The following is a 12,522-nucleotide window of genomic DNA, read 5'->3' on the forward strand; positions in this document are numbered from 1 at the left end:
AAAAAGCAGGGCAGAAAAGCTGGAAATTCAAAAAATAAGAGTGCATCTCCCTCTCCAAAGGAGCACAGCTCATCGCCAGCAACAGATCGAAGCTGGACGGAGAATGACTTTGACGAGTTGAGAGAAGAAGGCTTCAGTCGATCAAACTTCTCAGAGCTAAAGTAGGAATTACGTACCCAGCAGAAAGAAACTAAAAATCTTGAAAAAAGAATGGAAGAATGGATAACTAGAATAACCAATGCAGAGAAGGCCATAAACGAACTGACAGAGATAAAAACCATGACACGAGAAATACGTGACAAATGCACAAGCTTCAGTAACTGACTCGATCAACTGGAAGGAAGAGTATCAGCGATTGAGGATCAAATGAATGAAATGAAGTGAGAAGAGAAGTCTAAAGAAAAAAGAAGAAAAAGAAATGAACAAAGCCTTCAAGAAGGATGGGATTGTGTGAAAAGACCAAATCTACGTCTGATTGGGGTGCCTGAAAGTGAGGGGGAAAATGGAACCAAGTTGGAAAACACTCTTCAGGATATCATCCAGGAGAACTTCCCCAACCTAGTAAGGCAGGCCAACATTCAAACTCAGGAAATACAGAGAACGCCACAAAGATACTCCTCGAGAAGAGCAACTCTAAGGCACATAATTGTCAGATTCACCAAAGTTGAAATGAAGGAAAAACTGTTAAGGGCAGCCAGAGAGAAAGGTCGAGTTACCCACAAAGGGAAGCCCATCAGACTAACAGCAGATCTCTCGGCAGAAACTCTACAAGCCAGAATAGAGTGGGGGCCAATATTCAACATTCTTAAAGAAAAGAATTTTCAACCCAGAATTTCATATCCAGCCAAACTAAGTTTCATAAGTGAAGGAGAAATAAAATCCTTTACAGATAAGCAAATGCTTAGAGATTTTGTCACCACCAGGCCTGCCTTACAAGAGACCCTGAAGGAAGCACTAAACATGAAAAGGAACAACCGGTACCAGCCATTGCAAAAACATGCCAAAATGTAAAGACTATCAATGCTAGGAAGAAACTGCATCAACTAACGAGCAAAATAACCAGTTAATATCATAACGACAGGATCAAGTTCACACATAACAATCTTAACCTTAAATGTAAATGGACTAAATGGTCCAATTAAAAGACACAGACTGGCAAACTGGATAAAGAGTCAAGACCCATCAGTCTGCTGTATTCAGGAGACCCATCTCACATGCAGAGACACACATAGGCTCAAAATAAAGGGATGGAGGAAGATCTACCAAGCAAACGGAGAACAAAAAAAAGCAGGGGTTGCAATCCTAGTCTCTGATAAAACAGACTTTAAACCATCAAAGATCAAAAGAGACAAAGAAGGCCATTACATAATGGTAAAGGGATCAATTCAACAGGAAGAGCCAACTATCCTAAATATATATGCACCCAATACAGGAGCACCCAGATTCATAAAGCAAGTCCTTAGAGACTTACAAAGAGACTTAGACTCCCATACAATAATATTGGGAGGCTCACCTTTATTTAAAAAAACAATGCCATATACTTACGTATAATACATAAAATAGATGGATTAAAAAAAGAATTCTTCTTACTCATAGAAGAAAAATGTCTGTGTTAAGATGCAAGTGACAGCTCACTGAAAAGCCAACCAGATGTTAGATTATTTGAAAGACTCATTTTTTCAATCAGGGCAAAATCTGATATTTTTTAAATGGCAAAGCACTCCTTTCTATGTCTAACAAAACACAGAGAAGATGAAACTTGATGAATGCTTTGGGTTTCTTCCAGCCTTAAATTGACTTACATACATTTCTCAAATCAATCACAATAAAAACATACATTGATAGTATACTGAACAACTGTTGCTCTGTTGCAAGTAAATTGATGATATCTGTATTAGTTACTTGTTATACTACAAATAAGGGTGTCAGTGGATAGCTGTCCTACTGAAAATAAATGTTTCACTTTCACTTTGGCATTGATCCAGTTTTAAAAAGTGTTCTGCAGATAATTTAGTTCTAGGATTAGAATATTTTTAATAGCAGGTTTTAGATAAGAATGTTCTCTGATAGTTGTCAAGTGATTTCTACACTAAAATCCATCTTTTGCTTGTATAGGGAGTGCCAATATTATCTGGCACTCCTTATTCTACTCACTAGCCAATTCTTACTCATATAGACACAATTTCAAAATCATACCAAAAGGCTCTTCATCCTCTAACACATTTCTCTTCCTCTCAGCTGAAGATCAGCTTCCTACTTTACAGAGAATATAGTGGCCATCAGGTATGAATTCACTTTATTTTCCTTCCTTGCATTCATGAACTTACCTATATTTACACCCATCATTATCTTTCTCTTCCGTCTCAGGCCAACCTCTTAACATATGTCCCTGATTCCATTTTCTTTGACTCCTCTAGGACATTTGACTTCAATTATTCCTCACACATTAAGTGTCTTTCTTTTCAATGGCTCGCTCTCATCATCCTTGGCTCTCTATTCTGTCTTCTCCCTGCAAGCTACCATCCCTTACTCTTCTCATTCCTGACTCTCCTTCTCTTCGCAGTCCACTATAATTCTGATCCTGTGACACTTTAGGAACTTTGCACTAAAGCCACCATCAGCTGTTTTCAGTCCTTATCGTATATACCTTCTCTGTATGATTCAATTTTTCATTCAACGAATATTTAGTGCTTAGTATATATCAAGAATTGTCTGATGTACAAGGATTCACCAGTGAACAAAAAAATAAAAATCACTGTCTTCATAGAGAGATAATAAACAAAGACAGATAAAAATGGAAGAGGCAGATAATAAATAAAACAAAAAATATATCTAGTATGCCAGAAGCGGTAAAGATTTTGAAAATAGAGAAGGGAGATAGTGAGCACCAGGAATAGAATAGGAGGTTGCAATGTCATCAGTTTACTTGACGGGAGGCCAAGGCAAGAGGATTGCTTGAGCCCAGGAGTTCGAGACCAGCCTGGGCAACATAGTGAGCCCCTGTCTAGACAAAAAAATTTAAAAATTAGCTGGGCTTGGTGGCATTCATCTCGAGTCACATCAACTTAGAGGGCTCAGGTGGGAGGATTGCTTGAGTCTGATATGTTGAGGCTGCAGTGAGCTGTCATTGTGCCATTGCACTCCAGCCTGGGCAACAAAGTGAGACTCTGTCTCAAAAAAAAAAAAAAAAAAAAAGGGGGGGGGCTTGAAGGAGATGAGTGAGTGAACCCATGTGTATATCTGGGGAAGGGCATGGTGATATGGAGAAGTACACGGACGGCCCTGGGATAACAGCCTTCTCTGGACCTTGCTGACCACTGCTCTTTGAAAAATCTCTCAGACTGTATAATACCACTCTCTTCTGGCTTCTGCTCTCCTTTCTAAATGCTGCTTCTTTCTTTCTCTTTTTTCCCCTACATTCTGCTCCCTAGACAATGTTGGAGAAGAAATATAATTTATCCTCAACGCTTGTAAGTTTACTGATGGGACAGACCCCTGTAACAAAAGACAGATTAAAAAGAGAAAAACAAGCCAGTACAATAATATGTGCAGTGTACATCACAGCAGGGAAAAGTCTCAATGAAAGGTAACTCAAAACAGCGTCTTGGAACTCTGGCCTACATAGCATTTTCAACAAAGAACAATAAATTTTAAAGATGTGACAAGACTGTTTTTAGAGAAGTGAAAGCAGTTTTAGGCTTCCAGAGATTGGAAACCACGGGAAAAAAATATATGGGAAGAAACTAATCAAGTGAAGTTTGTTCTATTTTTGAGACAGGGTCTTGCTCTGTCACCCAGGCCGGTGTGCAGTGGCCCAAACATGGCTCATTGCAGCCTCGACCTCCTGCTGGGACCACAGGCATATGCTATCACACCTAGCTAATTTTTAAAATTTTTTGAAGAGACAAGGTCTCACTTTGTTACCCAGGCTTGTCCTGAACTCCTGGGCTTGGCTTACGTGATCCTCCTGCCTTGGTCTCCCAAAGTGCTGAGATTACAAGGGTGAGCTACCACGCACAGCCATACAGTAAGGTTTTTTGGTAGATTTCTCTGGAGTTGTCTCTGAGCTGACAAGAGTTGTCTCTAGTAAAGGAGAATTTATATTCTGTCTGTAGGAGGAAAAGGGGGAGAATAGAGCTCTTCTATTTGCTGCTGCTTAATTGTCTTTAGCTCAAAAATACACATCTCCAAGAGGCATATTTTGGGGTGTCATATTTTGGTTTCCTTCAACAACCTCTTAACTGTTAATATTCACCAGCATCCAACCAAAGCTTTCTCACACTTTCCCTAAGAAATATCAATTCTTATAGCTTCAACTATACCTATATGATCAAGGCAATAAAGTTAGTTTTCTAGCCCTTGTTTCTCCCTTGTTAATATCCTTTTGTGTTCATATTTGTATTTCTAATTGCCTTCTAGACACCTCCTTCTGGACACCTAATAGACACTCTAAACACATACAAAATGGCATATTTTCATGTACTCAAACTCAAAGGTCCAAAATGTGTATATTCTTATGTATTCTTTAGATTAATGGCATTCCCATCTATCAGCTGCCCACACTAGAAATGTTGAAGTCATTCTCAAATGCCTTGTCTTACCTCACCACCTCTCCTCCCACCCCCAGCCACAACTGTTCTCTTAATTTTACTTCTAAAATTTTTCTTACATTAATCGTACCCTTTCCATTTCCTAGTGGGATTATTATAGTAACTTCCTAACTATTCTCCTAGTCATCACGCTCTCCTCTAAGCTATCTTTCACGTCTGACGTTATATTTCAAGTCATTCTCTTGATTACAAATCTCCAAGTCTTCTCATTGCCTTCATTACGAAGTCTATTCTCTTAGCTTGGTACTAAGATCTTTCAATGTCTTTTCCCAACCAGTATTCCAACCACCCAGGGCCCAGAGCAGTCACTCGGGATTCTTCCTCATTCATACAATAACTCATACATTTGCTCTTATTATCATCTCCTTCAACTGACTAGCAAAATCGTAAGATAATTTTGTAAAAACTATTGTTTCCATTTATTTTTAGGAATCTGGATTTTATTTTATTGATTATTTATTTTTATTTTATTATTATTATTTTTTGAGACGGAGTCTCACTCTGTCACCCATACTGGAGTGCAGTGACATGATCTTGGCTCACTGCAACCTCCAAATCCCAGGTTCAAGTGATTCTCCTGCCTCAGTCTCCCAAGTAACCGGGACTACAGGTGCATGCCACTACACCCGCTAATTTTTTGTATTTTTAGTAGAGATGCGGTTTCACTGTGTTAGGATGGTCTCGATCTCCTGACCTTGTGATCTGCCCACCTCAGCCTCCCAAAGTGCTGGGATTACAGGCGTGAGCCACCGTTTCCAGCCTATTTATTTTTAGTAAAGACAAGGTCTCACTATATTGCCCAGGCTGGTCTTGAACTCCTGGGCTCAAGTGATCCTCCCACCTCAGCCTCCCAAACTGTTGGGATTACAGGCGTGAGCCACTGTGGACAGCCAGGAATCAGGATTTTATTTTTCGGGAGACGGAGTCTTGCTCTGTTGCCCAGGTTGGAGTGCAGTGGCATGACCTTGGCTCACTGAAACCTCTGCCTCCTGGGCTCAAGTGATTCTCCCACCTAAGTTTCCAGAGTAGCTGGAACTACAGGTGCATGCCACCATGCCCAGTTAATTTTATTTTTATTTTTATTTTATTTAATTAATTAATTTATTTATTTTTTGTAGAGACAAGATTTTGCCATGTCACCCAGGCTGGTCTCCAAACTCTTAGACTCAACCAATCCTCCCACCTCAGCCTCCCAAAGTGTTGGGATTACAGGCATGAGACACTGTGCCTGGCCAGAGATCAGCATTTTATTTTATTTTATTTTATTTTGAGGTGGAGTCTCACTCTGTGGCCCAGGTTGGAGTGCAGTGGTGCAACCTCAGCTAACTGCAACCTCTGCCTCCTGGGCTCAAGTGATTCTCCCACCTAAGCTTCCAGAGTGGCTGGAACTACAGGTGCACAACACCATGTCCAACTAACTTTTTCTTTTTTTTTGGTAGAGACAGGGTTTTGCCATGTTGCCCAGGCTGGTCTCCAAACTCTGAGACTCAAGCAATCCTCCCATCTCGGCCTCCCAAAGTGTTGGGATTACGGGCGTAAGCCACTGCGCCTGGCCGAATCAGGATTTTAGAAGGGAAAAGGGATCATGTTATTTACCTCCAAAGGCTTCTCTTTATTTAATTTGCCCTATGAAACCCTAAACTCAACCCCTCCATTGCTTTTACTCTTTCCTACTTCAAAGCCTTCCCTCTGCCTGGAACTTGTAATCCTCATCTCCCACCCAACCTCTACCCTGCAGTGAGCTTCTACTATTCATCCTCTAGGGCTGAGTTCAAATATCATGTGCTTTGCAAGAAAAGTCTCTGCTGATTGCCTCACTCTAGGTCAGGACTCCCATTCATAAAGTCTTAGAGCACCACATACATCTCCTTCAAGGCAATTACCACAATTGAAATGAACAATTACCTATATAACTGTCACCTCCATTTGAATATAAACTTCATAAAGCCAGGGCTAGTGTCTGTCACATTTACTATTATATCCCAAGCACTAAGGAGAAAACATTGTCTGCAGGAGGCACTCAATAAATACTGAATGAATAAAAGGTAAATAATTACCAAGCAAATCAGTAATCAGCTAACAACTCCTCACTATTAGCAATTCCTCCAAAGTTAAACCTGTAAAGCAGCTTTTCGGTAGTAGCTAAGCCTAAAGTGGTTTGTCCTAAGTAGAGTGTTGACTCAGATCTTCAAAATTCTAAACTTTCTGAAATCCTGCTCATGAGTTTGATTTCTTTCACTCTTTTTCTTTTTCCTAGCAAAATGTTTGAAGTATTTCCCAGATCTACTTTTCTTCCTGTGCAGAGTATATATTTAGTATAATAAATGTATACTTTGAGTGGATTTTATTTGCTAGATTTATAATTTGTCTTATAAATATTTACAGAACACTATTGTAGACCAAGCACAATGACTCTAAATATCAGGGTTCTTGGAAAACAGTACTCCTTGTAAGAATCCCAGATTGCCATATTTTAAATTAGAAATGGCCAAATAACATTTCAGGGCTCATAAACTAAGTGTCTATCAAACTTCTCACTTCTTCCCATATGGTAGATTCCATTCATTTCTAAATTTCCAGATGGCATGCATTGTGAGCCCACCAAAATCACCAGGTATCTAGAATAAATTTCTCAATGTTATTTTTAAGTGACCCTTTTCTATTTAACTCTTAGTTCTGAAATAAAGGGTTTATATAATTGTAAGTCTGGCAAAGATAAATATGGATGTATATTATGACTAGATTATAGACCTAAATGAAACCAAAAGATCAGCAAGTAATGCAGATATCCCCAAGAGCTATTCTCCTAGGGTTACATTTTATTTCACTGGTACGAAATTTTTAAGAAAAAAAATATATTTCATCGTAAAATACTGCTTTATGATTTTTAGTTAACTCCAAATGATATTTATGAAGAAAAGTAGGAAACTAGAACATAGTACCCTAGGGAGTCAAAGTAACCTACAAAGTTTCTGGATGAAAAAAACCCCTAAAATACCTAAGAAAGCCATGTTGTTCTGGTACTCTTATGATTAAAGTATTATATTTTGGTAATAGTTGAATATATGTATAATGAAAAAGATTATAAGGATGTTGAGAAGTTTTTGCTATCTAAAATATAATTTCCTTTATAGTAAGGACTTTCTTTTCTTTCTCTTCCCTCCCTCCCTCCCTCCCTTCCTTCTTTCTCTCTCTCTCCTTTCTTTCATTCTGACAGGATCTCACTCTGTCACCTAGGCTGGAGTGCAGTGACATGATCTCAACTCACTCCACCTTTTGACCTCCCAGGCTCAGGTGATCCTCCTACCTCAGCCTCCCAAGTAGCTGGGACTACAAGCATAAGCCACCATGTCCAGCTAATTTTAAAATTTTTTGTACAGGTGGGATCTCACTATGTTGCCTAAGTTGGTCTCAAACTCCTGGGCTCAAGTGATCCTACTGCCTCAGCCTCACAAAGTGTTGGGATTATAGGCTTGAGCCACCACACCTGATCAGAACTATATTTCTTATGTTCTCAAAAGTATCAAATGTGACTATTGAAAAAATATTGATGATGAGGAGGAGGAAAAAGCAGAGTAGCTTAATCTGCTTTAAAATTACACAATAAACAAGGTGGGTGCTTAGTTTTAACATATGGCCATATTTTCAAAACTGTGACACAAAGATCAGATCTCCTTATCTTTGTGTCACAGTTCTTTGGGTTGCTTAGCACTGTTTTGGTGGTGGTTGCTGTCATGTACTATGAATCAGAGTGTAGCCCCAGAGATCCCAGGGATGCTGTGTTTGTCCTAATAGTACAGTATGCCCAGACTCCCAGGATTCACTTCAGTACTAAACAGGTTCAAAATGAAATCAAAAAAAGGTTTGTGGATCTTCTATAAAACATATCTCCTTTCTACCATGAAATCCACAACTTGTAGCTATCCTGGATCTAGATGTTGAAGTTACACTGCTAAACTCTAAGAATGGTCTTAAAGGTCTCACTAACATGAAAATTGTTCTGAAGTGCAAAATTGTAGATCAAGACACTACATATTATAAATACAGTAAGTAGATAATGTTGGTTTTAATAGAAATTGTGGGTGCCTTCTCTCTATCTTCTCTCCTCTTCCTGAGGCTCCTCTAACCCAGTCTGCCCCTAGGATCAATCAGAACATTCCATTTTATTCTATACCAAGAAGGTGTGTTCCCACATAATCTATTAGCTCCACAGAGACACAAGACGCTGTATCTGATTTTAACCCCTAGCATACTGTCTAGGCCAGAGTGAGACATCATAAATAATTTTTGAATAAATGAATGAATGAAAGGCTAAAGTGGTTCACGGAGCTGAAAGAAAGGTCAGCCCTATCTTGTAATCATAGCTTTTAGGAGTCAAGTCTCTTGGATCTATATGGTTAGTGACATGAGCTCTGTTTCTGCTGTCTGAGCCTAAAATAATCTCGGTAAGTGGCTACAATCAGTTATGCTCTAGGCAATGGGGCAAACTCATTCTGGGTCTCCTTGTGGGCTGATCTATACTGGAATGACTTCCTTCTTTTTGTTTTTATCTATTTATTTAGAGGAAGGGTCTTACTATGTTGCCTAGGCTGGCCTTGAACTCTTGGGCTCAAGCAATCCTCCTGCCTCAGCCTCCCAAGTAGCTGAGACTACAGGCATGTACCACTGCATCCCAGAATGACTTTCTTCTAATTAGAGTAATAAAATCTGAGATGCTGGTAGGAGCCTGGGAGGCAAAGGCTGAGTCTTCTTTGGTTCTAGGTAGTGAAATCTACCTAGGCTAGGCACTTCTAGGAGGTGCAACCTAGCTCTCTAAAACAAAGTGACCAACTATGCATTTTCTGGTCAGTGCCCTCTGTGCATACATATTTCCCCTGCAGCAGAAGAGGCAGCTGGTGGCAGGTAAAATTTAAGAGTTAGAAGCTTTTATTCCACCCATCTATATTATTTATCGAAAAATATCAAATAGCACCCAACCTTAGAACAAATGGAATATTATGATGACAGACTTGAGTTAATCAAAACATGCCTGCGAGATTCCAGAAAAAATTTTAGTACTAGAATTACATAGTCAAAATAAGATGTCATAAGGCAAAAAGTAATTCTTTTAGAGGTTAAAAGATTCAAAATTTGAATCATTCACATTTTGTCTCATTAGGATGAATATGACATATACTTATAAACCGTATGTATTATTATACAAAATTGTGAAATACTTACGCCTTCTGCATAATGCAAGTATCGTTTATTAGTTTCCTGTTTACCAAATGTCTCCAAAAACTTTTGACGGTAAGCAAGAACTGTATCAACATGTGTTTTGTATTTTACAGCCAATTCCAGTGCCCTATAATGAGAAATAAAACAGATTATTAACATTGTTTGTGTCAGATCAAATGAGGCCTCTTCTCCCTGACCAGCTCCTCTTGTAGAAATAAATGACTATTGTCTTATCTATGCTTCATACCATTTATATATATATACTATTATTACAGCATGCTTATAGTACAATTGTTATGAGTCTGCTTTCTCCACTAGGCAATACACTTCTTGAAGGGAGATATTTCTCTTTGGTGAGTACTACAGAGTATATATGTGGTAAATATTCATTGAAAATATTTTTGAGGCTGGGTACAGTGGTTCATGCCTGTAATCCCAGCACTTTGGGAGGCCAAGGTGGGTGGATGACTTGAGGCCAGGAGTTCAAGACTAGCCTGGCCAACATGACGAAACCCTGTCTCTACTAGAAATACAAAAATTAGCTGGGCGTGGTGGCACATGCCTGTAATTCCAGTTACTTGGGAGGCTGAGGCTGGAGAATCACTTGAACCTGGGAGGTGGAAGTCACAGTGAGCTGAGATCATGCCACTGCACTCCAGCCTGGGTGACAGAGCAAGACTCCAAAAAAAAAAAAAAAAAAGAAAATTTTTTGAAATCATCCTGTAATTCAAGTGAATGAACTTCCCCACAATGTAAGTGGTCCCATTATTTTGACCATTTTCATAAGTCTATACAGAATTTATAAAATTAAAAACTGGTATCTTTACATTATTATAATAGCAAATTAAAAATCTTATGAAAATAATAAATTGAGGCTAAGAAGTCTGACAAAATGCCTTTTGCCATCTGAGTCTCAGGAAAAGTTGACAGTCATTTAAGTTTTATAATTCAATCAATATTTATGCAAGTTATTTTTAAAGTAATATTTTATTTAAATGGTAGATGAGAACTAAATAAATTGCTGCTGAAAACAGTGGTATAAACTAAAGACATAAAATATATATACCGACGATAATTTGCAGGAAAACAAAAAGATTAATCTTCAGTTCCAGGCTTACTTTTACATGTGGGTTTTGGACAGCACCTCAGCCACTGCAATCCTGTGCATAACTCATATTAGTTGAGTCGGGAACAATCCAGGGGACGACAGTTCTCTTACACTGTTCACTGTCATCTTGTTTCAAAATAAGATAACAGTCATCATAATAGTCAAAAGCACATTATTTCTCAAGTTCTCTTTCTTTCTAATATGACATATGACTTCTGAATATTCCAGTCAGGATTTATCAGAGCCAACTATTATAAATCTCTTGTTTTAGCAAAGCTGACTACTGATTAGATTTTTTGCAACTAGACTCTTCAGTAGGAAAATCTGGTTCATTTTCAGCATGCTTTGGTTTGGCTTACTATTTTTTTTTTTTTTTTTTGAGATGGAGTCTCATTCTGCCACCCAGGCTGGAGTGCAGTGGCATGATTTTGGCTCACTGTAACCTCTGTCGCCAGGGTTCAAGCAATTCTCCTGCCTCAGCCTCCCAAGTAGCTGGAAATACAGGCATCTGCCACCATACCAAATTAATTTTTGTATTTTTAGTAGAGACGGGGTTTCACCACGTTGGCCAGGCTGGTCTTGAACTCCTGACCTCAAGTGATCTGCCTGCATTGGCCTCCCAAAGTGCTGGGATTACAGCCGTGAGCCACCATGCCTGGCCTGGTTTGCCTTACTATTGATCAAACTAAATAGTCACTTTAAAAAGTATTTTAGACACGGTGTATGTTATTGATTGACAACTGATAGACTTTTGAGAGATATTAAACACTTAACATGAAAAAACTATGAGTGTAAGTTACATATAATACAAATGGTAACGCCAAAATTAGGCAAAATGATTTCTTATATATATATTGACATAATATATTGTGAAATCCAAGGGTCAGTATTTGCTACCATCACTCATTCTCACAAAGTTCCCTCATTCCTCTGTGACCTTAAGTCTTTCAGAAAAAAAAAAAACAAAAAAAACAGGCAGAAAAGAATGTAAAATTACTAGAATATAGAGGGGAAAAGTGGAAGATAAAGAAGGCAAAAAGCAATTCACAGAGGCTCAAAAAAGGAGAAACGGAAGTAAAGATGCTTCAGTTCTGCTAACCCTCTCCCATTTAAACCCCCATGTACATCCCTAAGGCTCTGATTCCAGTGGTGTATGTGTGAGTGGAGACTGGTGAGCTACTTTTTTGTCACCTTAGAAGCTCCATCTCCCATTCTTTCTTTATGATTGTACATGATGAGGGAAGGAGATCTTGATTGTGCAAAACTGAAAGTATTCTCAGTGGGGAGTACATAAAAGCATCCATTCTGGGTTGGAGCTTTTCCAAAATTTCAAAAGAGATACTATGGTATGAAACATCAATACATTTAATTATGTAGAAAGAATAGAATATGATGTCTAATCCTACATTTAGATGCTAGGTCCTAAGAATTATCTATCATTGTCATTATTATTATTATTATAAAATATGTATCAATTGATTGAATAGCAATGGCTAAGGGTAAACATTCAAATGATATGTGCTATTTTAAATGTTCTCTAAAAGCACACACTGGGTAAAAAAATGTTTCTTCTCCACATTTAGGAGG

At 38.5% G+C, this 12,522-nt stretch overlaps 1 protein-coding gene across 8 annotated transcripts in view; it reads right to left on the reverse strand.

The window, feature by feature from the left end:
• Positions 1-12,522, reverse strand: part of LOC105488529 (intraflagellar transport 80) — a 186,634-nt gene that overhangs the window by 7,293 nt on the left and 166,819 nt on the right. For all 8 annotated transcript variants that reach the window (XM_071091184.1, XM_071091185.1, XM_071091186.1 and 5 more), the window contains one exon: positions 9,831-9,954. In XM_071091184.1, coding sequence (XP_070947285.1) covers positions 9,831-9,954 — 124 coding nt within the window. The remainder of the gene's footprint in view (positions 1-9,830; positions 9,955-12,522) is intronic.

The sequence above is a fragment of the Macaca nemestrina genome, chromosome 2 (assembly GCF_043159975.1).
Source record: "Macaca nemestrina isolate mMacNem1 chromosome 2, mMacNem.hap1, whole genome shotgun sequence".
NCBI classification, from domain to species: domain Eukaryota; kingdom Metazoa; phylum Chordata; class Mammalia; order Primates; family Cercopithecidae; genus Macaca; species Macaca nemestrina.